Genomic DNA, 27576 nt, shown 5'->3' with positions numbered 1-27576 from the left:
CATTTGTCATGAATCAGTAAAAAATATCCACAACTGATACAAATACTATCACTCAGATAATCTTCTGATTTCTGCCATACAGAAGGTTCATATATATCCAATATATGATTACAATCTGTCATCTCTTCTTTTATTATCATTCTACTCTTCCGTCTCTCACACAGACTACTTATGAATGAGAGATCCAGGAATGAGCAATCTACGGGGGGGGGGGGGGGGGCAGTAATTAAAGGCCTAGGGGGGCAGTTGATTGAGTAAAGCGTTGCCTGTTGCCACAACGACAAGGTTGTCTGGAAAGTGAAATAGTAGCAAATTCTGTCGCTCCGGTAACAACACACATAGTAAGTGACTGCAGTCGGTTGAAGGGAGGAATCTGTCACCAGGGTCGATGATTGGGAAGATAGTCATGGCAAAGAATTGAAAGTCACAACCAGGCCCGGATTGGCTAATCGGGAGCACCGGGAGAATTCCCGGTGGGCTGGTCAGTTTTTTTGGTCGCGAGGGCCGTTGTCATGGCTTTGTCCCGGTGTTCTTGAGCTGGGCAAGCTGTCAGGTCACTTATAGGCGACATTTCCGACTGTGAAAACATGCTGCGGGATCGCTCTCTGGCTAGCAGGTCACTTCCTTGTGTCCAATGGAGAGGGGAGGGGCCTCTGACCCAAGCAGCTAATCACCTTCTCTCTTCAGTGTACAAGCAAAGCAATTCACTTGTACACTGAAGCCGATTAGCTGCCGGGGTCAGAGGCCCCTCCCCTCTCCACTGTACACAAGGATGTGATCCGGTAGCTGGAAGGAGATCCCACGTGGGCATTAGAGCTGCATGCAAGTCAGAGCTAGCAGTGATTTCCCCTCCCTCCTCCTTCTGGACCATCGGGGATCTGTAGTAGAAGGATAGGCAGCAGCGCCGCTGTCCCCGTTCATGGCTCAGGTAGTGGCAGAACCTGCAGCACACTCAGTGCTGCACCCAGTCTAGTCACCTGAAGTAAAAAAAAAAAAATGTTGAATCTGCTGTCAAGTTTATAGTGCATGATTGTGTGCAGTGGGGTTTGGGGGTACAGCGGGTAACAGATGTGCAGGGGGGAGTGTTGGGGGTACAGAGGGCAACAGAAGTGAAGGGGTTTTGAAGGTACAGAGGAGAACAGATGTGGGGGGGGGGTTGAAGGTACAGAGGAGAACAGATGTGTGGGAGGGTACAGAGGGGAACAGATGTGGGGGGGGGGTTGAAGGTACAGAGGAGAACAGATGTGTGGGAGGGTACAGAGGGGAACAGATGTGGGGGTGGTCTTGGGGGTACAGAGGGGAACAGATTTGTGGGAGGGTACAGAGGGGAACAGATGTGCAGAAGGGGGTTTGGGGGTACAGAGGGGAACAGATGTGGGGGGTAGGCTTGGGGGTACAGAGGGGAACAGATGTGCATGGGGGGTTGGTGTTACAGAGGAGAACAGATTTGTGGGGGGGGGTGGGGTACAGAGGGGAACAGATGTGCAGAAGGGGGCTTGGGGGTACAGAGGGGAACATATTTGTGGGGGTACAGAGGGGAACAGATTTGTGGGGGGTACAGAGGGGAACAGCTACTGTACTTGCATTGAATTGGAAATTATTATATTTTTTGAAAAATACAATGAATTACAAGGCTGTAGAGAACAGTGCACCATTGCAAAGTTATTATAATAATGTAAATAATTACATTATTTTAATATAGTCAATCGTTAACTAAAGTGGGCCGGTCTAAGGCATGAAACTCCAGGGCTGAAAATGAGTCCCACTCCGGCCCTGGTCACAACCAACTGCCACGTTAACAACTGAACTTGTTCCATGTCCACCAGATGCGGTGGTTAAGTCTCTCACCATGGCAACAGATGACTTGCTGAGAATGTTAGTTTCAGTCAAGGGAATGGACACCCCTTGAACTGCATAGGCTCCAATAGAACAATACCCATAGTGACTTTTCCCACAATGCCATCATGGAGACCATTAAACACAAGATTAGTATAAGTTATTATAATGTGTTCCACCACAGGTTCACCATTTCCACATTCTCTACACACAATGCCATATCCAGCTTTCATATATATCTCCATTCATGCATCTCTACAAAGTTACAAAACTTCCATCTCATTCATCCAACAGAAAAAATACGATAAATAGAAAAATTCCATATACACAATCCCACCGTCACACTACACCACCAACCGCCACACTACACCACCAACCGCCACACTACACCACCAACCGTCACACTACACCACCAACCGTCACACTACACCACCAACCGTCACACTACACCTCCAACCGTCACACTACAACTCCAACCGCCACACTACACCTCCAACCGTCACACTACAACTCCAACCGTCACACTACACCACCAACCGCCACACTACAACTCCAACCGCCACACTACACCACCAACCGCCCCACTACAACTCCAACCGCCCCACTACAACTCCAACCGTCACACTACACCACCAACCGCCACACTACACCACCAACCGCCACACTACACCACCAACCGCCACACTACACCACCAACCGTCACACTACACCACCAACCGTCACACTACAACTCCAACCGCCACACTACACCTCCAACCGCCACACTACACCTCCAACCGCCACACTACACCACCAACCGCCACACTACACCACCAACCGCCCCACTACAACTCCAAACGCCCCACTACACCTCCAACCGCCACACTACACCTCCAACCGCCACACTACACCACCAACCGCCACACTACACCACCAACCGCCCCACTACACCTCCAACCGCCCCACTACACCACCAACTGCCACACTACACCTCCAACCGCCACACTACACCACCAACCGTCACACTACACCACCAACCGTCACACTACACCTCCAACCGTCACACTACAACTCCAACCGCCACACTACACCTCCAACCGCCACACTACACCTCCAACCGCCACACTACACCACCAACCGCCACACTACAACTCCAACCGCCACACTACACCACCAACCGCCCCACTACAACTCCAACCGCCCCACTACAACTCCAACCGTCACACTACACCACCAACCGCCACACTACACCACCAACCGCCACACTACACCTCCAACCGCCACACTACACCACCAACTGCCACACTACACCTCCAACCGCCACACTACACCACCAACCGCCACACTACACCACCAACCGCCACACTACACCTCCAACCGCCACACTACACCACCAACCGCCACACTACACCACCAACCGCCACACTACACCTCCAACCGCCACACTACACCACCTGTGGATGTGGTGTATCTGGACTTTGCAAAGGCCTTTGACACCGTTCCTCACAAACGCTTACTGTACAAACTAAGGAAGGTAGGTATGGACCATAAGGTGAGTACCTGGATAGAGAACTGGCTCCAGGGGAGAGTACAGAGGGTGGTGATTAATGGGGAGTACTCTGAGTGGGCGGGTGTGGAAAGTGGGGTCCCCCAGGGTTCTGTCCTGGGACCAATCCTGTTTAATTTATTCATAAATGATCTAGAGGAGGGGATATCTAGTACAATCTCAGTATTTGCGGATGATACTAAATTAGGCATGCCAATATCTTCTATGCAGGATGTGGAAATCTTGCAAGCAGACCTGAACAAAATAACGGGGTGGGCAACTACATGGCAGATGAGATTTAATGTAGAAAAATGTAAAGTAATGCACTTGGGTGCCAGAAACCAGAGAGCAAGCTATTCACTGGGGGGTGAACCTCTGGGTGAGTCTAGGATGGAAAAGGACTTGGGGGTACTGGTAGACAACAGGCTTGGCAGTGGCATGCAATGCCAAGCAGCTGCAAGCAAAGCCAACAGAATACTGGGATGTATAAAAAAGGGGATTCACTCCAGAAATAAAGAGATTATTCTCCCTCTCTACAAGACTCTGGTCCGGCCACATCTGGAGTATGCTGTCCAGTTCTGGGCACCGGTCCGCAGGAAGGATGTGCTGGAACTGGAGAAAGTCCAGAGGAGGGCAACAAAAATAATTAGGGGAATGGAGGACATCGGCTATGAGGAAAGACTACAAGCACTGAACCTATTCTCTCTGGAGAAAAGACGATTGAGGGGGGGATATGATATCAATGTACAAATACTGTACTGGCGACCCTAGCATAAGGAACAAACTATTCAGAGAAAGGGAATACAATAAGACACGTGGCCACTCACTAAAACTTGAGGAAAGGCGGTTTAACCTTAAAGTGCGTAAGGGGTTCTTCACTGTAAGAGCGGTAAGGATGTGGAATTCTCTTCCACAAGCAGTCGTATCAGCGGGGAGCATAGATAGTTTCAAAAAACTATTAGATGTACACCTTAAAGACCACAACATACAGGGGTACACAATGTACAACATACAGGGGTATACAATGTACAACATACAGGGGTACACAATGTACGGTTAAAAGCAAACACACACACGCATCATGGGTTGAACTGGATGGACTTGTGTCTTTTTTCAACCTCACTAACTATGTAACCAACTGCCACACTACACCTCCAACCGCCACACTACACCACCAACCGCCACACTACACCTCCAACCGCCACACTACACCTCCAACCGCCCCACTACACCTCCAACCGCCACACTACACCTCCAACCACCACACTACACCACCAACCGCCACACTACACCTCCAACCGCCCCACTACAACTCCAACCGTCACACTACACCACCAACCGTCACACTACACCACCAACCACCACACTACACCACCAACCGCCACACTACACCTCCAACCTCCACACTACACCTCCAACCGTCACACTACACCTCCAACCGTCACACTGTACCACCAACCGCCACACTACACCACCAACCGCCACACTACACCACCAACCGCCACACTACACCTCCAATTGCCACACTACACCACCAACCGCCACACTACACCACCAACCGCCACACTACACCTCCAACCGCCACACTACACCTCCAACCGCCACACTACACCACCAACCGCCACACTACACCTCCAACCGCCACACTACACCACCAACCGTCACACTACACCACCAACCGCCACACTACACCTCCAACCGCCACACTACACCACCAACCGCCACACTACACCTCCAACCACCACACTACACCTCCAACCGCCACACTACACCTCCAACCGCCACACTACACCACCAACCGTCACACTACACCACCAACCGCCACACTACACCTCCAACCACCACACTACACCACCAACCGCCACACTACACCACCAACCGCCACACTACACCACCAACCGTCACACTACACCACCAACCGTCACACTACACCACCAACCGCCACACTACACCACCAACCGTCACACTACACCACCAACCGCCACACTACACCTCCAACCGCCACACTACACCACCAACCGCCACACTACACCACCAACCGCCACACTACACCTCCAACCGCCACACTACACCTCCAACCGCCACACTACACCACCAACCGCCACACTACACCTCCAACCGCCACACTACACCACCAACCGTCACACTACACCACCAACCGCCACACTACACCTCCAACCGCCACACTACACCACCAACCGCCACACTACACCTCCAACCACCACACTACACCTCCAACCGCCACACTACACCTCCAACCGCCACACTACACCACCAACCGTCACACTACACCACCAACCGCCACACTACACCTCCAACCACCACACTACACCACCAACCGCCACACTACACCACCAACCGCCACACTACACCACCAACCGTCACACTACACCACCAACCGTCACACTACACCACCAACCGCCACACTACACTACCAACCGCCACACTACACCACCAACCGCCACACTACACCACCAACCGCCACACTACACCACCAACCGTCACACTACACCACCAACCGCCACACTACACTACCAACCGCCACACTACACCACCAACCGCCACACTACACCACCAACCGTCACACTACACCTCCAACCGCCACACTACACCACCAACCGCCACACTACACCACCAACCGCCACACTACACCTCCAACCGCCACACTACACCACCAACCGCCACACTACACCACCAACCGCCACACTACACCTCCAACTGCCACACTACACCACCAACCGCCACACTACACCACCAACCGCCACACTACACCTCCAACCGCCACACTACACCTCCAACCGCCACACTACACCACCAACCGCCACACTACACCACCAACCACCACACTACACCTATAACCGCCACACTACACCTCCAACCGCCACACTACACCTCCAACCGCCACACTACACCACCAACCGCCACACTACACCACCAACCGCCACACTACACTACCAACCGCCACACTACACCACCAACCGCCACACTACACCACCAACCGTCACACTACACCTCCAACCGCCACACTACACCACCAACCGCCACACTACACCTCCAACCGCCACACTACACCTCCAACCGCCCCACTACACCTCCAACCACCACACTACACCACCAACCGCCACACTACACCACCAACCGCCACACTACACCACCAACCGTCACACTACACCACCAACCGTCACACTACACCACCAACCGCCACACTACACCACCAACCGCCACACTACACTACCAACCGCCACACTACACCACCAACCGCCACACTACACCACCAACCGCCACACTACACCACCAACCGTCACACTACACCACCAACCGCCACACTACACTACCAACCGCCACACTACACCACCAACCGCCACACTACACCACCAACCGTCACACTACACCTCCAACCGCCACACTACACCACCAACCGCCACACTACACCACCAACCGCCACACTACACCTCCAACCGCCACACTACACCACCAACCGCCACACTACACCACCAACCGCCACACTACACCTCCAACTGCCACACTACACCACCAACCGCCACACTACACCACCAACCGCCACACTACACCTCCAACCGCCACACTACACCTCCAACCGCCACACTACACCACCAACCGCCACACTACACCACCAACCACCACACTACACCTATAACCGCCACACTACACCTCCAACCGCCACACTACACCTCCAACCGCCACACTACACCACCAACCGCCACACTACACCACCAACCGCCACACTACACTACCAACCGCCACACTACACCACCAACCGCCACACTACACCACCAACCGTCACACTACACCTCCAACCGCCACACTACACCACCAACCGCCACACTACACCACCAACCGCCACACTACACCTCCAACCGCCACACTACACCACCAACCACCACACTACACCACCAACCGCCACACTACACCACCAACCGCCACACTACACCTATAACCGCCACACTACACCTCCAACCGCCACACTACACCTCCAACCGCCACACTACACCTCCAACCGCCACACTACACCACCAACCGCCACACTACACCACCAACCGTCACACTACACCACCAACCGCCACACTACACCTCCAACCGCCACACTACACCACCAACCGCCACACTACACAATCCCACCGTCACACTACACCACCAACCGCCACACTACACCACCAACCGCCACACCACACTACACCTCCAACCGCCACACTACACCACCAACCGTCACACTACACCTCCAACCGCCACACTACACCACCAACCGCCACACTACACCTCCAACCGCCACACTACACCACCAACCGTCACACTACACCTCCAACCGCCACACTACACCACCAACCGTCACACTACACCTCCAACCGCCACACTACACCACCAACCGCCACACTACACCTCCAACCGCCACACTACACCACCAACCGCCACACTACACCTCCAACCGCCACACTACACCACCAACCGCCACACTACACCACCAACCGCCACACTACACCTCCAACCGCCACACTACACCACCAACCGCCACACTACACCTCCAACCGCCACACTACACCACCAACCGCCACACTACACCACCAACCGCCACACTCCTCTCCTGTACATACCGCTCACTGTCATACCCTCCACACTCCTCTCCTGTACATACCGCTCACTGTCATACCCTCCACACTCCTCTCCTGTACATACCGCTCACTGTCATACCCTCCACACTCCTCTCCTTTACATACCCCCCACTGTCATATCCTCCACACTCCTCTCCTGTACATACCGCCCACTGTCATGCCCTCCACACTCCTCTCCTGTACATACCGCTCACTGTCATACCCTCCACACTCCTCTCCTGTACATACCGCTCACTGTCATATCCTCCACACTCCTCTCCTGTACATACCGCTCACTGTCATATCCTCCACACTCCTCTCCTGTACATACCGCCCACTGTCATACCCTCCACACTCCTCTCCTGTACATACCGCTCACTGTCATACCCTCCACACTCCTCTCCTGTACATACCGCCCACTGTCATACCCTCCACACTCCTCTCCTGTACATACCGCTCACTGTCATACCCTCCACACTCCTCTCCTGTACATACCGCTCACTGTCATACCCTCCACACTCCTCTCCTGTACATACCGCTCACTGTCATATCCTCCACACTCCTCTCCTGTACATACCGCTCACTGTCATATCCTCCACACTCCTCTCCTGTACATACCGCTCACTGTCATATCCTCCACACTCCTCTCCTGTAAATACCGCTCACTGTCATATCCTCCACACTCCTCTCCTGTACATACCGCTCACTGTCATACCCTCCACACTCCTCTCCTGTACATACCGCTCACTGTCATACCCTCCACACTCCTCTCCTGTACATACCGCTCACTGTCATATCCTCCACACTCCTCTCCTGTACATACCGCCCACTGTCATACCCTCCACACTCCTCTCCTGTACATACCGCTCACTGTCATATCCTCCACACTCCTCTCCTGTACATACCGCTCACTGTCATATCCTCCACACTCCTCTCCTGTACATACCGCTCACTGTCATATCCTCCACACTCCTCTCCTGTACATACCGCTCACTGTCATACCCTCCACACTCCTCTCCTGTACATACCGCTCACTGTCATACCCTCCACACACCTCTCCTGTACATACCGCTCACTGTCATACCCTCCACACTCCTCTCCTGTACATACTGCTCACTGTCATACCCTCCACACTCCTCTCCTGTACATACCGCTCACTGTCATACCCTCCACACTCCTCTCCTGTACATACCGCTCACTGTCATACCCTCCACACTCCTCTCCTGTACATACCGCTCACTGTCATACACTCCACACTCCTCTCCTGTACATACCACTCACTGTCATACCCTCCACACTCCTCTCCTGTACATACCGCTCACTGTCATATCCTCCAGTGATCTCCATGTATAGTACATAAGGGGGTATATGATCACCATGTATAAACCCATAAGGGGGGATATGATCACCATATATAAATACATAAGGGGGGGATATGATCTCCATGTATAAATACATAAGGGGGATGTGATCACCATGTATAAATACATAAGAGGGGATATGATCACCATGTATAAACCCATAAGGGGGGATATGATCACCATGTATAAATACATAAGAGGGGATATGATCACTATATATAAATACATAAGGGGGGATATGATCACCATGTATAAATACATAAGGGGGGATATGATCACCATGTATAAATACATAAGGGGGGATATGATCACTATGTATAATACATAAGGGGGGATATAATCACCATGTATAATACATAAGGGGGGATATGATCACCATGTATAATACATAAGGGGGGATATAATCACCATGTATAATACATAAGGGGGGATATAATCACCATGTATAAGTACATAAGGGGGGATATGATCACCATGTATAATACATAAGGGGGGATATGATCTCCATGTATAAGTACATAAGGGGGATATGATCACCATGTATAAATACATAAGGGGGATATGATAACCATGTATAAATGCATAAGGGGGGATATGATCACTGTTTATAAATACATAAGGGGGGATATGATCTCCATGTATAAATACATAAGGGGGGATATGATCACCATGTATAAATACATAAGGGGGGATATGATCACCATGTATAAATACATAAAATGGGATATGTTCACCATGTATAAATACATAAGGGGGGGGATATGATCACCATGTATAAATACATAAGGGGGGATATGATCTCCATGTATAAATACAAAAGGGGGGGATATGATCACCATGTATAAATACATAAGGGGGGATATGATCTCTATGTATAAATACATAAGGGGGGATATGATCTCCATGTATAAATACATAAGGGGGGGATATGATCTCCATGTATAAATACATAAGGGGGATATGATCACTGTTTATAAATACATAAGGGGGGATTTGATCTCCATGTATAAACCCATAAGGGAGTATATGATCACCATGTATAATACATAAGGGGGGATATGACCTCCATGTATAAATACATAAGGGGGGATATGATCACCATGTATAATACATAAGGGGGGATTTGATCACCATGTATAAACCCATAAGGGGGGATATGATCACCATGTATAAATACATAAGGGGGGGGATATGATCACCATGTATAATACATAATGGGGGATATGATCACTGTTTATAAATACATAAGGGGGGATATGATCTCCATGTATAAATACATAAGGGGGATTTGATCACCATGTATAAATACATAAGGGGGGATATGATCTCCATGTATAAATACATAAGGGGGGATATGATCTCCATGTATAAATACATAAGGGGGGGATATGATCTCCATGTATAAATATATAAGGGGGATATGATCACCATGTATAAATACATAAGGGGGATTTGATCACCATGTATAAATACATAAGGGGGGATATGATCACCATGTATAAATACATAAGGGGGGGATATGATCACCATGTATAAATACATAAGGGGGGATATGATCTCCATGTATAAATACAAAAGGGGGGGATATGATCACCATGTATAAATACATAAGGGGGGATATGATCTCCATGTATAAATACATAAGGGGGGATATGATCTCCATGTATAAATACATAAGGGGGGGATATGATCTCCATGTATAAATACATAAGGGGGATATGATCACTGTTTATAAATACATAAGGGGGGATTTGATCTCCATGTATAAACCCATAAGGGAGTATATGATCACCATGTATAATACATAAGGGGGGATATGACCTCCATGTATAAATACATAAGGGGGGATATGATCACCATGTATAATACATAAGGGGGGATTTGATCACCATGTATAAACCCATAAGGGGGGATATGATCACCATGTATAAATACATAAGGGGGGGGATATGATCACCATGTATAAATACATAAGAGGGGGTATGATCACTATATATAAATACATAAGAGGGGATATGATCACTATATATAAATACATAAGGGGGTATTTGATCACTATGTATAATACATAAGGGGGGATATAATCACCATGTATAATACATAAGGGGGGATATGTTCACCATGTATAATACATAAGGGGGGATATAATCACCATGTATAATACATAAGGGGGGATATAATCACCATGTATAATACATAAGGGGGGATATGATCACCATGTATAATACATAAGGGGGGATATAATCACCATGTATAATACATAAGGGGGGATATAATCACCATGTATAAGTACATAAGGGGGGATATGATCACCATGTATAAATACATAAGGGGGATATGATCACCATGTATAATACATAAGGGGGGATATGATCTCCATGTATAAGTACATAAGGGGGGATATGATCACCATGTATAAATACATAAGGGGGATATGATCTCCATGTATAAGTACATAAGGGGGATATGATCTCCATGTATAAATACATAAGGGGGATATGATCACCATGTATAAATGCATAAGGGGGGATATGATCACTGTTTATAAATACATAAGGGGGATATGATCACCATGTATAATACATAAGGGGGATATGATCACCATGTATAATACATAATGGGGGATATGATCACCATGTATAAATACATAAGGGGGATTTGATCACCATGTATAAATACATAAGGGGGGATATGATCTCCATGTATAAATACATAAGGGGGATTTGATCACCATGTATAAATACATAAGGGGGGATATGATCACCATGTATAAATACATAAGGGGGGATATGATCACCATGTATAAATACATAAGGGGGGGATATGATCACCATGTATAAATACATAAGGGGGATTTGATCACCATGTATAAATACATAAGGGGGGATATGATCACTGTTTATAAATACATAGGGGGTCCATATAGTGAATTTGGTGTTGAGTTTTTCACTTTAGGTTATTACAAAGGACAGAGGGACACTCTGTACATCTGAAGGAAAAGAGATTTACCCTTCACATACAGAAAGGCTTCTTCGCAGTAAGGGATGTGAAATTGTGGAATAGTCTCGCTCACGAAATTGGTTCTGGCCAGCTCAGTAGATTGCTTTTAAAAAGCGGAATGTATTCCTAAATGTACAAAATATTCCTTTAAACTAGGGGGTGGTAATCCAGGGAATATCCCATTATTGATCCAGGGAATATCTGATTATTAATCAAGGGAATATCTGATTATTGATTCAGGGAATATCTGATTATTGATTCAGGGAATATCTGATTATTGATTCAGGGAATATCTGATTATTGATCCAGGGAACATCTGATTATTGATCCAGGGAACATCTGATTATTGATCCAGGGAACATCTGATTATTGATCCAGGGAATATCTGATTATTGATCCAGGGAACATCTGATTATTGATCCAGGGAATATCTGATTATTAATCAAGGGAATATCTGATTATTGATTCAGGGAATATCCATTTGCCTCCTGGGGTTTTAGGAAGATATTTTTTCCCTGCTTCATGGGGAGAATGGAGGTTGCCTTCCTCTGCAACAACTGTGGGTATAGGAGGTTTTCTATTCATATGTTCTTTTTTATATTTCTTGTTTGAACTTGATGGACTAAGTAACAATGTAACTATACACACACAGCTAATCCAAGCATATTGCCATGTTCATCACATTCTCCGCAGTTAATCCAGCTTTCCTTCAATGTTAGATGTAGATATGTCTGAGTGTGGATTTCTTTGTCGCAGACCTTGGCACACTTTCTGCCACCATATTGTGACATTTCAACTGCAGGCAAAATTCAGCTTTGTGATGTAGAAAAAAAAATCAACTTTATTGTGAAAGTCAAATGAAAAATGATAATATGATATGATTTTGACAGAATAACCCATTCTAACTCCATAATAGATGGTCAGCAGAAAGTGGTCCATGGTCTGCATGAAGTGTGACTGAGTCAGTGCCAAATCCTAATTTTTGTACTATAATGAACGGTCTTTCCAATGGAATTCTTATTATATGTTTGAAGATTCCAAACTGAATGGAGAGGTGGCCAAGGCTGCATTGGCAAACGAAGACTGCCCCCACATAGACCAGACTATAACGCCCGATGAGGGTCTGTCCTTCACCCAGTCTAGCACTCGGGAGAAAGGCGGACCCTACTTTCTCCTTTCACCCGAGGAATACCCGAGTCCGCCTGATGGAGGAGTAAGAAAGGGTAGGTAGATAAAGATTAAAGGCCAACTCCAACAGCACTGTGTCTATGAGAACAATAGGAACATTGCATTCACACATAATGTCTTCCACTAGACCAGGCAATGCTGCATTTCCCAAGAGATGAGCCGCCATGTCTGCCATGGAATTAGACTGTTACCTTACTATCCATGGAGGGGCAGCCTGCTCCCCACATACATGTCTACATGCAAAGAGCAGGCATTCATACGCACACGTAATTGGCAGATGAAGGGAAAGAATCCACATATACGCACGCATACATTTACTAATTATTTCCAGCAGGACATAGACGAGGCATATAGACAAAGCCCACACGCACTACCATTCACATTCTTATTAGAAGTCTAAGCATTCCCAGTCTTTTTGGGACAATGTTTTTGTCAGCACTTGTTAACCCATTAGATGTCTGTTAAGAACATTGTTATTGTTGTCATAATCTGATTCCATTGTCTGCAAATTTGTGCCCTCTGCATGTGTAAGCAAGAAAAAACTGCATGCTGTAGGTGCAAGCAAGTGGGTGGTATCACTATGGCAACAGGAGGACCTCAGGCAGGTGGCCCGCTGCATGTGGAGCCTTAGATTGCAGCTGCCTTTCAACAGTTGCCCATGCAATGTCACAGTATTGCTTGCATAGAATATCTGGTGGTGTCATGCAAAATTGGAATACTCAAGAGAAAAAGCAAATGTTGAATGTTCCAGACATGTTGAGGGAGATAGTGCAGTGGAGATGAAAGAAGAGTCAAGTAGGTTTATTATGAAGTGTTGATTTCCTTTCTGGGATTCTCAGTGTCCATAATAAGGAACAGCAGCAAATCTGTACTGTGTGCTATATTATATATCCTCTGTGATTTTCATCTTGTAATCTCTCCATAGTTTGGCTCCGCTGGATATTGTTGCCAAGTGATACGACTCTCAGCATGTAACACTGCATGGGAATTCCGCTGAAATGGCTACACTGTTGACTTCATTCTTAGTCCATTCAACTTTTTGATCCACTGCTGTACTTTGCATTCCATCTTCCCAATGAAGGTTCCAAAAAATGTCATAGCTAAAATAACTGGGAATGTATTAGAGCGCCCTCCGGTGTCTGCATCCTGCACCTCGCCTTCTCACTCTTCTCTATCCCATCTATTTGTAGCATGGATCAGTATCAGAGAATGGTCTAAAAAAAGCTTTTTAATCATTCTTAAGTTCATATGCTCCAGTACGTTACAGTAGCATCTTTCCCAGCACGGTGCTACTGCTAACCACTAACCAAGTATGGAATAGTGACAAATGACCAGATGCGGGCATTACATTTTTCTGGTGGGCCATATGCTGCATGATCTCAGTATATAGGAAAAAGGGTCAATGCACCTAACGCAATAGTGTCTTGCTAGTATGATGCATTTCTAACATTGGATTTGACTGGCTGCTGACATATTGGAGACAATTGAAGAAGCATTATTTCTCAGGATATTCTTTGAGCCATAGGAACCCTGCGGGAGTCTGCCCAAGCACAGTAGGATGAATTGATGCATGAGCACCTGGTAAAGTAGAAAGCAATATTAAGGTGCAATGAGGTTCTGCTGACTGCATGGAAATATTAACTTGGCTCCATTGGAGAAGATATGGCTGCCTCTGCATGTGGCTCTCCTTTATTTCTTCTATCGTTATCAATTTTAATCAAGCTGGAAGAGTGTTAAGTATTGATTGTATTCTTTACAGGCATGTTTTTGCAAAGAGCATCTTGTCATTGCTAAATATGCAAACAGAGGCAGCCATGGCGCCCTGAGAGGATGTGCTGGAGACGTTACATTCACCCGGACCCAACCTCGCATAAGGACAAACATAACTCCGCCAAGCAGGTTATTAAAGGACTCTTCCTCGAGGTGTCGGGTGATGTTAACTGAGATTGATGCAGGCTTTTTCTACGGCTAAAATGTAAAACTGTAGAGGAATCTCTTATTTATTTAGCATGAATTGCATGATGTAAAAAAAAGCTAAATTAAGAAAAATAGAATTGCAAAATTCTCTTGAGAAATCAAAAAATACATCTATTTTCTTTTAAATCTCTTTACTTTTACATACATTATGTAGCAAAATGTTAACATTTTAAACTGTAAAATGATTGCTCTGGGTTGCTTTTTTGTATACGGACTGATGCTTGCACTCCAACTGGCACTGGTCACATTGACCAGGTCTTCATATTGTACATCATGAATCACAAGACAAGGACCTTTAGCTTGCTGTTTCCATTGGCATGCTCGTGAACAAGGAACTAGCATCTGACTTGACAACACCTGGCTTCTACTGACTGTCCATCTGAGGTTCTATTGTACTTATCAGTGTATAGCTTAACATGAATATCCTTCAAAAGATTGTTCTTATTAAATAATCTATATGGATATCTAATCAACAAAATGTGTGAATTTAATGCCGGGACTTGATGCATAAAATCAGGAAACATTTCTGTCAAATGAGAACAAAGAACCGCATTGTATGCAATTTCATATGCCTGACGCAAAGATGCATGTGCAATGTTATGCAAAAACGATCGTGCATGAAATAAATTTTCTATCATGGTTTTACTGCCTGCTCTTTATACAAATATCCTAGGAATGCTTGTGGAACTTGGAATGTTAAAATGACAATGTAATTCTTTCTATAAATGTTTTTTACAAAGGATTTTGTAGAAATTTCAGAATTTGTGTTACCAAGACAAAGTAAGAATAAGCTCACTGCAAATCTCCATTTCCTCTTGGACAGTGTGAGTCCCAGGTAATATCTCTAAATCTCTGCTCCCCTCTCTACAGGTAAGACATTATCTGTATAATTACAAGTCATTGCATCCATTAAACATTGATATAAGGTTTTACATTGTAGAGAAGTAGGTTAGCCAACATGCTGTCCCATTATATAATGTCATTTATCCAACTGTCCACCCAGAGCCTCTGGTTTATAGACCGGATACATCCTAAATATAGAACCATTTATCCATCAGTCCGTCCAGAGCCTCTGGTTTATAGACCGGATATATCCTAAATATAGAACCATTTATCTAACTGTCCACCCAGAGCCTCTGGTTTATAGACCGGATACATCCTAAATATAGAACCATTTATCCAACTGTCCATCCAGAGCCTCTGGTTTATAGGCCGGATACATCCTAAATATAGAACAATTTATCCAACTGTCCACCCAGAGCCTCTGGTTTATAGACCGGATACATCCTAAATATAGAACAATTTATCCAACTGTCCATCCAGAGCCTATGGTTTATAGGCCGGATACATCCTAAATATAGAACCATTCATCCAACTGTCCATCCAGAGCCTCTGGTTTATAGACCGGATACATACTAAATATAGAACCATTTATCCAACTGTCCATCCAGAACCTCTGGTTTATAGACCGGATACATACTAAATATAGAACCATTTATCCAACTGTCCATCCAGAACCTCTGGTTTATAGACCGGATACATACTAAATATAGAGCCATTTATCCAACTGTCCATCCAGAGCCTCTGGTTTATAGACTGGATATATCCTAAATATAGAACCATTTATCCAACTGTCCTTCCAGAACCTCTGGTTTATAGACCGGATACATACTAAATATAGAACCATTCATCCAACTGTCCATCCAGAGCCTCTGGTTTATAGACCGGATACATCCTAAATATAGAACCATTTATCCAACTGTCCACCCAGAGCCTCTGGTTTATAGACCGGATACATCCTAAATATAGAACCATTTATCCAACTGTCCACCCAGAGCCTCTGGTTTATAGACCGGATACATCCTAAATATAGAACCATTTATCCAACTGTCCACCCAGAGCCTCTGGTTTATAGACCGGATACATCCTAAATATAGAACCATTTATCCAACTGTCCATCCAGAACCTCTGGTTTATAGACCGGATACATACTAAAGATAGAACCATTTATCCAACTGTCCATCCAGAACCTCTGGTTTATAGACCGGATACATACTAAATATAGAACCATTCATCCAACTGTCCATCCAGAGCCTCTGGTTTATAGACCGGATACATACTAAATATAGAACCATTTATCCAACTGTCCATCCAGAGCCTCTGGTTTATAGGCCGGATACATCCTAAATATAGAACAATTTATCCAACTGTCCATCCAGAGCCTCTGGTTTATAGGCTGGATACATCCTAAATATAGAACAATTTATCCAACTGTCCATCCAGAGCCTATGGTTTATAGGCCGGATACATCCTAAATATAGAACAATTTATCCAACTGTCCACCCAGAGCCTCTGGTTTATAGACCGGATACATCCTAAATATAGAACAATTTATCCAACTGTCCATCCAGAGCCTATGGTTTATAGGCCGGATACATCCTAAATATAGAACCATTCATCCAACTGTCCATCCAGAGCCTCTGGTTTATAGACCGGATACATACTAAATATAGAACCATTTATCCAACTGTCCATCCAGAACCTCTGGTTTATAGACCGGATACATACTAAATATAGAGCCATTTATCCAACTGTCCATCCAGAGCCTCTGGTTTATAGACTGGATATATCCTAAATATAGAACCATTTATCCAACTGTCCTTCCAGAACCTCTGGTTTATAGACCGGATACATACTAAATATAGAACCATTCATCCAACTGTCCATCCAGAGCCTCTGGTTTATAGACCGGATACATACTAAATATAGAACCATTTATCCAACTGTCCATCCAGAACCTCTGGTTTATAGACCGGATACATACTAAATATAGAACCATTTATCCAACTGTCCATCCAGAACCTCTGGTTTATAGACCGGATACATACTAAATATAGAACCATTCATCCAACTGTCCATCCAGAGCCTCTGGTTTATAGACCGGATACATACTAAATATAGAACCATTTATCCAACTGTCCATCCAGAACCTCTGGTTTATAGACCGGATACATCCTAAATATAGAACCATTTATCCAACTGCCCATCCAGAGCTTCTGGCAATGCAGGCACAGGTAAGTAGCCGTTCTTCTGGTTTTCTATCAATGATTCTTTGCCTCTCCCTTGTTTCTATCCTTTCAGTGAATTCCACAATCAGCAGGCTGAGGCATAACCAGAATCTTAGTCTTCTCTGTTTAGGTTGCTCGTGCACAGGAGCAATCTTCCCATGTTCCTCTTGGATCCTACAATGCGTGACATGGTTGAACTCTTTGGAAAACATCCATTTTGGGTTTGGTTGGAAGTGAAGTCTTCCTTAGTACATGGCTGCCCAGGCAATGGCTCTCAGGATGGTATGGGCATGTCCTGAGCTCCGGCAGAAGGGAAAGCTCCAGCCTTGGAATCCATCTTTCCTGCCAGTTACATAGAATGAGGTTCCTTCAGCCCCGGTGCAGAGTGATGGAAGGAAGGAGGAGTCTGTATTGAAAATTCTGCCCCCTCCATTGATTGGTTACATTTCCAGCTCTGACACACCCACACACGGACATTACAATCCCACTCTCAGCAATTGGCATCAATCAGCTGAAATGTTTCTCCCACAAAAATGTTGGTGATCCTTAAGAAAATTGTGAAATCCAAGAAATAAAATGTCGTATATTCCGCTATTCTGTATTTGGTGTGATTCCCGCTATTCTGTATTAGATGTGATTCCCGCTATTCTGTATTAGATGTGATTCCCGCTATTCTGTATTAGATGTGATTCCCGCTATATTGTATTAGGTGTGATTCCCGCTATTCTGTATTAGATGTGATTCCCGCTATTCTGTATTAGGTGTGATTCCCGCTATTCTGTATTAGGTGTGATTCCCGCTATTCTGTATTAGATGTGATTCCCGCTATTCTGTATTAGATGTTATTCCCGCTATTCTGTATTAGGTGTGATTCCCGCTATTCTGTATTAGATGTGATTCCCGCTATTCTGTATTAGGTGTGATTCCCGCTATTCTGTATTAGGTGTGATTCCCGCTATTCTGTATTAGATGTGATTCCCGCTATTCTGTATTAGATGTTATTCCCGCTATTCTGTATTAGATGTGATTCCCGCTATTCTGTATTAGGTGTGATTCCCGCTATTCTGTATTAGATGTGATTCCCGCTATTCTGTATTAGATGTGATTCCCGCTATTCTGTATTCGATGTGATTCCCGCTATTCTGTATTAGATGTTATTCCCGCTATTCTGTATTAGGTGTGATTCCCGCTATTCTGTATTAGATGTGATTCCCGCTATTCTGTATTAGGTGTGATTCCCGCTATTCTGTATTAGGTGTGATTCCCGCTATTCTGTATTAGATGTGATTCCCGCTATTCTGTATTAGATGTTATTCCCGCTATTCTGTATTAGATGTGATTCCCGCTATTCTGTATTAGGTGTGATTCCCGCTATTCTGTATTAGATGTGATTCCCGCTATTCTGTATTAGATGTGATTCCCGCTATTCTGTATTAGATGTGATTCCCGCTATTCTGTATTAGATGTGATTCCCGCTATTCTGTATTAGGTGTGATTCCCGCTATTCTGTATTAGGTGTGATTCCCGCTATATTGTATTAGGTGTGATTCCCGCTATTCTGTATTAGATGTGATTCCCGCTATTCTGTATTAGATGTGATTCCCGCTATTCTGTATTAGATGTGATTCCCGCTATTCTGTATTAGATGTGATTCCCGCTATTCTGTATTAGGTGTGATTCCCGCTATTCTGTATTAGGTGTGATTCCCGCTATATTGTATTAGGTGTGATTCCCGCTATTCTGTATTAGATGTGATTCCCGCTATTCTGTATTAGGTGTGATTCCCGCTATTCTGTATTAGGTGTGATTCCCGCTATTCTGTATTAGATGTGATTCCCGCTATATTGTATTAGGTGTGATTCCCGCTATTCTGTATTAGATGTGATTCCCGCTATTCTGTATTAGGTGTGATTCCCGCTATTCTGTATTAGGTGTGATTCCCGCTATTCTGTATTAGGTGTGATTCCCGCTATTCTGTATTAGATGTGATTCCCGCTATTCTGTATTAGATGTGATTCCCGCTATTCTGTATTAGATGTGATTCCCGCTATTCTGTATTAGGTGTGATTCCTGCTATTCTGTATTAGGTGTGATTCCCGCTATTCTGTATTAGATGTGATTCCCGCTATTCTGTATTAGGTGTGATTCCCGCTATATTGTATTAGGTGTGATTCCCGCTATTCTGTATTAGATGTGATTCCCGCTATTCTGTATTAGATGTGATTCCCGCTATTCTGTATTAGATGTGATTCCCGCTATTCTGTATTAGATGTGATTCCCGCTATTCTGTATTAGGTGTGATTCCCGCTATTCTGTATTAGGTGTGATTCCCGCTATATTGTATTAGGTGTGATTCCCGCTATTCTGTATTAGATGTGATTCCCGCTATTCTGTATTAGGTGTGATTCCCGCTATTCTGTATTAGGTGTGATTCCCGCTATTCTGTATTAGATGTGATTCCCGCTATATTGTATTAGGTGTGATTCCCGCTATTCTGTATTAGATGTGATTCCCGCTATTCTGTATTAGGTGTGATTCCCGCTATTCTGTATTAGGTGTGATTCCCGCTATTCTGTATTAGGTGTGATTCCCGCTATTCTGTATTAGATGTGATTCCCGCTATTCTGTATTAGATGTGATTCCCGCTATTCTGTATTAGATGTGATTCCCGCTATTCTGTATTAGGTGTGATTCCTGCTATTCTGTATTAGGTGTGATTCCCGCTATTCTGTATTAGATGTGATTCCCGCTATTCTGTATTAGATGTGATTCCCGCTATTCTGTATTAGATGTGATTCCCGCTATTCTGTATTAGGTGTGATTCCTGCTATTCTGTATTAGGTGTGATTCCCGCTATTCTGTATTAGATGTGATTCCCGCTATTCTGTATTAGATGTGATTCCCGCTATTCTGTATTAGGTGTGATTCCCGCTATTCTGTATTAGATGTGATTCCCGCTATTCTGTATTAGGTGTGATTCCCGCTATTCTGTATTAGGTGTGATTCCCACTATTCTGTATTAGATGTGATTCCCGCTATTCTGTATTAGGTGTGATTCCTGCTATTCTGTATTAGATGTGATTCCCGCTATTCTGTATTCGATGTGATTCCCGCTATTCTGTATTCGATGTGATTCCCGCTATTCTGTATTCGATGTGATTCCCGCTATTCTGTATTAGATGTGATTCCCGCTATTCTGTATGCGATGTGATTCCCGCTATTCTGTATTAGATGTGATTCCCGCTATTCTGTATTAGGTGTGATTCCCGCTATTCTGTATTAGATGTGATTCCCGCTATTCTGTATTAGGTGTGATTCCCGCTATTCTGTATTAGATGTGATTCCCGCTATTCTGTATTAGGTGTGATTCCCGCTATTCTGTATTAGGTGTGATTCCCGCTATTCTGTATTAGATGTGATTCCCGCTATTCTGTATTAGATGTGATTCCCGCTATTCTGTATTAGCTGTGATTCCCGCTATTCTGTATTAGGTGTGATTCCCGCTATTCTGTATTAGATGTGATTCCCGCTATTCTGTATTAGATGTGATTCCCGCTATTCTGTATTAGATGTGATTCCCGCTATTCTGTATTAGGTGTGATTCCCGCTATTCTGTATTAGGTGTGATTCCCGCTATTCTGTATTAGATGTGATTCCCGCTATTCTGTATTAGGTGTGATTCCTGCTATTCTGTATTAGGTGTGATTCCCGCTATTCTGTATTAGGTGTGATTCCTGCTATTCTGTATTAGGTGTGATTCCCGCTATTCTGTATTAGATGTGATTCCCGCTATTCTGTATTAGATGTGATTCCCGCTATTCTGTATTAGGTGTGATTCCCGCTATTCTGTATTAGATGTGATTCCCGCTATTCTGTATTAGGTGTGATTCCCGCTATTCTGTATTAGATGTGATTCCCGCTATTCTGTATTAGATGTGATTCCCGCTATTCTGTATTAGATGTGATTCCCGCTATTCTGTATTAGATGTGATTCCCGCTATTCTGTATTAGATGTGATTCCCGCTATTCTGTATTAGGTGTGATTCCCGCTATTCTGTATTAGGTGTGATTCCCGCTATTCTGTATTAGATGTGATTCCCACTATTCTGTATTAGATGTGATTCCCGCTATTCTGTATTAGGTGTGATTCCCGCTATTCTGTATTAGATGTGATTCCCGCTATTCTGTATTAGATGTGATTCCCGCTATTCTGTATTAGGTGTGATTCCCGCTATTCTGTATTAGGTGTGATTCCCGCTATTCTGTATTAGGTGTGATTCCCGCTATTCTGTATTAGATGTGATTCCCGCTATTCTGTATTAGATGTGATTCCCGCTATTCTGTATTAGGTGTGATTCCCGCTATTCTGTATTCGATGTGATTCCCGCTATTCTGTATTAGGTGTGATTCCCGCTATTCTGTATTAGATGTGATTCCCGCTATTCTGTATTAGATGTGATTCCCGCTATTCTGTATTAGATGTGATTCCCGCTATTCTGTATTAGATGTGATTCCCGCTATTCTGTATTAGATGTGATTCCCGCTATTCTGTATTAGGTGTGATTCCCGCTATTCTGTATTAGATGTGATTCCCACTATTCTGTATTAGATGTGATTCCCGCTATTCTGTATTAGGTGTGATTCCCGCTATTCTGTATTAGATGTGATTCCCGCTATTCTGTATTAGCTGTGATTCCCGCTATTCTGTATTAGATGTGATTCCCGCTATTCTGTATTAGCTGTGATTCCCGCTATTCTGTATTAGGTGTGATTCCCGCTATTCTGTATTAGGTGTGATTCCCGCTATTCTGTATTAGATGTGATTCCCGCTATTCTGTATTAGATGTGATTCCCGCTATTCTGTATTAGATGTGATTCCCGCTATTCTGTATTAGGTGTGATTCCCGCTATTCTGTATTAGGTGTGATTCCCGCTATTCTGTATTAGATGTGATTCCCGCTATTCTGTATTAGGTGTGATTCCCGCTATTCTGTATTAGATGTGATTCCCGCTATTCTGTATTAGATGTGATTCCCGCTATTCTGTATTAGGTGTGATTCCCGCTATTCTGTATTAGATGTGATTCCCACTATTCTGTATTAGGTGTGATTCCCGCTATTTAGTATTAGATGTGATTCCCGCTATTTAGTATTAGATGTGATTCCCGCTATTCTGTATTAGGTGTGATTCCCGCTATTTAGTATTAGATGTGATTCCCGCTATTTAGTATTAGATGTGATTCCCGCTATTCTGTATTAGGTGTGATTCCCGCTATTCTGTATTAGGTGTGATTCCTGCTATTCTGTATTAGATGTGATTCCCGCTATTCTGTATTTGCTGTGATTCCCGCTATTCTGTATTAGATGTGATTCCCGCTATTCTGTATTAGATGTGATTCCCGCTATTCTGTATTAGATGTGATTCCCGCTATTCTGTATTAGATGTGATTCCCGCTATTCTGTATTAGGTGTGATTCCCGCTATTCTGTATTAGATGTGATTCCCGCTATTCTGTATTAGGTGTGATTCCCGCTATTCTGTATTAGGTGTGATTCCCGCTATTCTGTATTAGATGTGATTCCCGCTATTCTGTATTAGGTGTGATTCCCGCTATTCTGTATTAGATGTGATTCCCGCTATTCTGTATTAGGTGTGATTCCCGCTATTTAGTATTAGATGTGATTCCCGCTATTCTGTATTAGATGTGATTCCCGCTATTCTGTATTAGATGTGATTCCCGCTATTCTGTATTAGATGTGATTCCCGCTATTCTGTATTAGATGTGATTCCCGCTATTCTGTATTAGATGTGATTCCCGCTATTCTGTATTAGATGTGATTCCCGCTATTCTGTATTAGATGTGATTCCCGCTATTCTGTATTAGGTGTGATTCCCGCTATTCTGTATTAGATGTGATTACCGCTATTCTGTATTAGATGTGATTCCCGCTATTCTGTATTAGATGTGATTCCCGCTATTCTGTATTAGATGTGATTCCCGCTATTCTGTATTAGGTGTGATTCCCGCTATTCTGTATTAGATGTGATTCCCACTATTCTGTATTAGATGTGATTCCTGCTATTCTGTATTAGGTGTGATTCCCGCTATTCTGTATTAGGTGTGATTCCCGCTATTCTGTATTAGATGTGATTCCCGCTATTCTGTATTAGATGTGATTCCCGCTATTCTGTATTAGGTGTGATTCCCGCTATTCTGTATTAGATGTGATTCCCGCTATTCTGTATTAGGTGTGATTCCCGCTATTCTGTATTAGATGTGATTCCCGCTATTCTGTATTAGATGTGATTCCCGCTATTCTGTATTAGATGTGATTCCCGCTATTCTGTATTAGATGTGATTCCCGCTATTCTGTATTAGGTGTGATTCCCGCTATTCTGTATTAGGTGTGATTCCCGCTATTCTGTATTAGATGTGATTCCCGCTATTCTGTATTAGATGTGATTCCCGCTATTCTGTATTAGATGTGATTCCCGCTATTCTGTATTAGGTGTGATTCCCGCTATTCTGTATTAGATGTGATTCCCGCTATTCTGTATTAGGTGTGATTCCCGCTATTCTGTATTAGATGTGATTCCCGCTATTCTGTATTAGATGTGATTCCCGCTATTCTGTATTAGGTGTGATTCCCGCTATTCTGTATTAGATGTGATTCCCGCTATTCTGTATTAGGTGTGATTCCCGCTATTTAGTATTAGATGTGATTCCCGCTATTCTGTATTAGGTGTGATTTCCGCTATTTAGTATTAGATGTGATTCCCGCTATTCTGTATTAGATGTGATTCCCGCTATTCTGTATTAGGTGTGATTCCCGCTATTCTGTATTAGGTGTGATTCCCGCTATTCTGTATTAGATGTGATTCCCGCTATTCTGTATTAGGTGTGATTCCCGCTATTCTGTATTAGATGTGATTCCCGCTATTCTGTATTAGATGTGATTCCCGCTATTCTGTATTAGGTGTGATTCCCGCTATTCTGTATTAGATGTGATTCCCGCTATTCTGTATTAGGTGTGATTCCCGCTATTTAGTATTAGATGTGATTCCCGCTATTCTGTATTAGATGTGATTCCCGCTATTCTGTATTAGGTGTGATTCCCGCTATTCTGTATTAGGTGTGATTCCTGCTATTCTGTATTAGATGTGATTCCCGCTATTCTGTATTAGGTGTGATTCCCGCTATTCTGTATTAGATGTGATTCCCGCTATTCTGTATTTGCTGTGATTCCCGCTATTCTGTATTAGATGTGATTCCCGCTATTCTGTATTAGATGTGATTCCCGCTATTCTGTATTAGATGTGATTCCCGCTATTCTGTATTAGGTGTGATTCCCGCTATTCTGTATTAGATGTGATTCCCGCTATTCTGTATTAGGTGTGATTCCCGCTATTCTGTATTAGGTGTGATTCCCGCTATTTAGTATTAGATGTGATTCCCGCTATTCTGTATTAGATGTGATTCCCGCTATTCTGTATTAGATGTGATTCCCGCTATTCTGTATTAGATGTGATTCCCGCTATTCTGTATTAGATGTGATTCCCGCTATTCTGTATTAGGTGTGATTCCCGCTATTCTGTATTAGATGTGATTACCGCTATTCTGTATTAGATGTGATTCCCGCTATTCTGTATTAGATGTGATTCCCGCTATTCTGTATTAGATGTGATTCCCGCTATTCTGTATTAGGTGTGATTCCCGCTATTCTGTATTAGATGTGATTCCCACTATTCTGTATTAGATGTGATTCCTGCTATTCTGTATTAGGTGTGATTCCCGCTATTCTGTATTAGGTGTGATTCCCGCTATTCTGTATTAGATGTGATTCCTGCTATTCTGTATTAGATGTGATTCCCGCTATTCTGTATTAGGTGTGATTCCCGCTATTCTGTATTAGATGTGATTCCCGCTATTCTGTATTAGGTGTGATTCCCGCTATTCTGTATTAGATGTGATTCCCGCTATTCTGTATTAGGTGTGATTCCCGCTATTCTGTATTAGATGTGATTCCCGCTATTCTGTATTAGATGTGATTCCCGCTATTCTGTATTAGATGTGATTCCCGCTATTCTGTATTAGATGTGATTCCCGCTATTCTGTATTAGGTGTGATTCCCGCTATTCTGTATTAGATGTGATTCCCGCTATTCTGTATTAGGTGTGATTCCCGCTATTCTGTATTAGGTGTGATTCCCGCTATTCTGTATTAGGTGTGATTCCCGCTATTCTGTATTAGGTGTGATTCCCGCTATTCTGTATTAGATGTGATTCCCGCTATTCTGTATTAGATGTGATTCCCGCTATTCTGTATTAGATGTGATTCCCGCTATTCTGTATTAGATGTGATTCCCGCTATTCTGTATTAGGTGTGATTCCCGCTATTCTGTATTAGGTGTGATTCCCGCTATTCTGTATTAGATGTGATTCCCGCTATTCTGTATTAGATGTGATTCCCGCTATTCTGTATTAGATGTGATTCCCGCTATTCTGTATTAGGTGTGATTCCCGCTATTCTGTATTAGGTGTGATTCCCGCTATTCTGTATTAGATGTGATTCCCGCTATTCTGTATTAGGTGTGATTCCCGCTATTCTGTATTAGGTGTGATTCCCGCTATTCTGTATTAGATGTGATTCCCGCTATTCTGTATTAGATGTGATTCCCGCTATTCTGTATTAGGTGTGATTCCCGCTATTCTGTATTAGATGTGATTCCCGCTATTCTGTATTAGATGTGATTCCCGCTATTCTGTATTAGATGTGATTCCCGCTATTCTGTATTAGGTGTGATTCCCGCTATTCTGTATTAGATGTGATTCCCGCTATTCTGTATTAGATGTGATTCCCGCTATTCTGTATTAGATGTGATTCCCGCTATTCTGTATTAGATGTGATTCCCGCTATTCTGTATTAGATGTGATTCCCGCTATTCTGTATTAGGTGTGATTCCCGCTATTCTGTATTAGGTGTGATTCCCGCTATTCTGTATTAGATGTGATTCCC

The 27576-nt window shown here is 44.0% G+C and overlaps 1 protein-coding gene across 4 annotated transcripts in view; it reads left to right on the top strand.

The window, feature by feature from the left end:
• KCNC1 (potassium voltage-gated channel subfamily C member 1) overlaps positions 1 to 16139 on the top strand; it is a 273330-nt gene extending 257191 nt beyond the window's left edge. The window contains exons 3-4 of one of the 4 annotated variants that reach the window (XM_082270330.1): positions 13364 to 13552; positions 15277 to 16139. In XM_082270330.1, the coding sequence (XP_082126456.1) occupies positions 13364 to 13552; positions 15277 to 15311 (224 nt within the window). In that variant the 3' untranslated portion in view covers positions 15312 to 16139. Of the gene's footprint in view, positions 1 to 13363; positions 13553 to 14442 lie in introns of all 4 variants that reach the window. The other 3 variants (XM_082270329.1, XM_082270332.1, XM_082270331.1) reach the window with 3 other exon arrangements.
• The last annotated feature ends 11437 nt before the right edge of the window (positions 16140 to 27576 follow it).

The sequence above is a fragment of the Pelophylax lessonae genome (genome assembly GCF_965119305.1).
Source record: "Pelophylax lessonae genome assembly, chromosome: 10".
NCBI classification, from domain to species: domain Eukaryota; kingdom Metazoa; phylum Chordata; class Amphibia; order Anura; family Ranidae; genus Pelophylax; species Pelophylax lessonae.
This window is presented reverse-complemented; position numbering and strand designations above follow the sequence as displayed.